The sequence below is a fragment of the Arachis ipaensis genome, chromosome B06, assembly GCF_000816755.2.
Source record: "Arachis ipaensis cultivar K30076 chromosome B06, Araip1.1, whole genome shotgun sequence".
In the NCBI taxonomy this organism is placed as follows: Eukaryota; Viridiplantae; Streptophyta; class Magnoliopsida; order Fabales; family Fabaceae; genus Arachis; species Arachis ipaensis.
The window spans coordinates 19201175-19203587 of NC_029790.2; the positions used below are offsets into that span (position 1 = coordinate 19201175).

Here is a 2413-nt window from a genome sequence, read left to right on the forward strand (position 1 = left end):
CTTGGTAGCTCTATCCCATTTTTCTTGCTCACGCCGCGTTGGAGCCAGCTTCCATATAACTCTCTTGCTTTTAGTAACCTGACCAACATTTCAATTAAGGAAAAAAGATGAATAAATCACATATTCACATTATAAATCAATGTTTGAGTATTATATTTTTATAAGCTACTTTAGCTTGTATACCATATAGACCTCAATAGGAAAAGAAAATTATAAGTACAAACTGAAGATTTATCATAAATCATTAAATTCCAGAGGTATGCTAATCAGGGAAAAGTCAAGGGAAGAGAGAAATCACTTACATCAGTTTCTTCCTCTATTTGTTGGTTTAGATTGCGGTTTACAGGAGTTGAGAGTTCTTTGCTTAAATCAACTTCCAAACTACAATTCACAATCCGAATGAATATCTTTAGATAAAGAAAAGAACCAAAAGAGAATAATGCAACCACATCTAGAGACTTGAATTTAGCATATGGTAGAACAAGACCTGTCAAGGCTCATAACTCTATTTAAGCTTAGAAATCCAGAAGGCTCTTCCTGCTCACAGGGAATTTATTTGTGTCAGAATCAAACAAACATAATAAATATGAAATCGTTTCACCCCAAAAATTGCTTTAGTCAGCAAGGACCATAAAAAGTGCATCTTAGATATCTAATATTGCATTGTGTTGTGTTGTTCTGATTCCTAAGCTCAAATTTAAGTGAAGTAATAAAAAGCAAAGTAACTGCTCTTCACACAATTCTATGACATCCATAAATGTTAAGATACGGTCTTTGATGAGTGTATCTGTTGTGAGTAAATCAACACATTCAACACAATTAAGAAGTGCCGCAGAATAATGATTACGTGATTAATTCGTGGGTTCATTAAATTAATTAACCTCATCTTCCATTTCTACCAAAAAGCGAAAATGCCTATTTATGCATTTTCTATGCTTGCACAACACAACACTCATTAGCTAAATGAACACAAGCTCAAAAACAAATACACACGAAAACAGATCACAAAAGGAAACGATTATGCACTTGTTAGTTTCGTTTCTCTGATCACATGATTCTGAATATGTTACATAGATGGAATACATCTGTGATACCCAAGTTAGGTACAAGACCAAGACCAAGCATTAGTTTCACTACACTACATATACACATTTGTACAATGGATAATTATCTAACTATTACACATTAATTAATAACAAAAACAAAGTCTTATCCCACTAGGTAGATTCGACTATACAATCAAGCGAGCCAATCGAGCCTTATCATGTATCACGTCTATAATGAAACTGTTTATTAGTAGATCTATTTGACCACATCATGTATGGTCTTTTGGGTCTTCCTCTACATTAATTAAAAAAATTCTGACAAAATTGTTATTGATTACAATTTACAAGTAGGAGTAAAACATTGAAAAAACCCAGAGACAAACAAAATTGATCTACTGTGGAAAAGCTAGGTCCAGTTAGGCCACGTATGAGGGTCTCCAAGAGAGTTGACTGAAACAAGAGTTGCAGGCTAGAAAAAATTCAATATTTTAAATTCGAATAAGTGTTTTTAGTGTTGAGGTTTTTTTTAAGTTGCCCCCGATATTCTCCAACCCGACAAGTTAATTCATTGTGGATTTGAGCTCTATTTAAGGGTCCGCCGCTAACCAATAGATTATTACATGCACGTGGCGGAATTCGAACCCAATACTTACTCAAGGCAACGAGTGAGCGGACTACTCCACCAACCCAAGTAAGTTGGTGTAGTGTTGAGTTATTGATTAACTGATCAAGTCAAATTCACAACTATAGTTACTAGAGTTAAAAAAATTCATACAAAATTCCAATAATAACCAAGAATGAGAGTGAGTTAAAAAAAATGAGACCTTAAGAGGTGTAAGAGGGGCAGGTTGGGGATCCTGAATCAGCCTCTTGAAACGACCAACAAAGTCCTTGTTCCACATGAACTCATCGGAGGCCAAAGGGTCTTTCTCCTCGCCACCCCAGTACTTGCGAAGTTTTGTGGTGGTTGGCGGTCCACCGTAGTCCCCTGGTGCCACACCCGTTGACCATTTCATCGGCTTCTTCTTTGGGAGTATCACCTTAGTCTGCTTTGGCTGCTCCGGCAATGGTGCTGACCCCGGAGACTCCGGTGACATTGGTGTGGCCGCTGCGGTCACCGTTAAGTAACTCAGAATTGCCATTTCTTCTTCTTTGTTGAATGCGCTGTGTGGTGGTGATGGGAGTGCTCAGTGGCTTTTGTGTGTCTATTAAGATTCCACATACATGGTGGGTTGTATACACCGCAAAATATCCTCTTGGAAAACCAACATATCCAACGGCTGAAATAATGCTTCAACTAAACCAGTTAAAAATCCAATTGACCATGCCATAATTAAATAATAATTATATAAAATTAGTATATTTTT

General features: G+C 36.7%; 1 protein-coding gene across 1 annotated transcript in view; it reads right to left on the bottom strand.

Annotated features, from left to right (window-relative positions):
- LOC107646105 overlaps nt 1–2337 on the bottom strand; it is a 4453-nt gene extending 2116 nt beyond the window's left edge. The window contains exons 1-4 of the mRNA XM_016350300.2: nt 1871–2337; nt 488–537; nt 303–381; nt 1–78 (exon numbers count right to left, since the gene is read on the bottom strand). The exon at nt 1–78 is cut by the window's left edge and continues 16 nt beyond it. Coding sequence (XP_016205786.1) covers nt 1–78; nt 303–381; nt 488–537; nt 1871–2188 — 525 coding nt within the window. The 5' untranslated portion in view covers nt 2189–2337. The remainder of the gene's footprint in view (nt 79–302; nt 382–487; nt 538–1870) is intronic.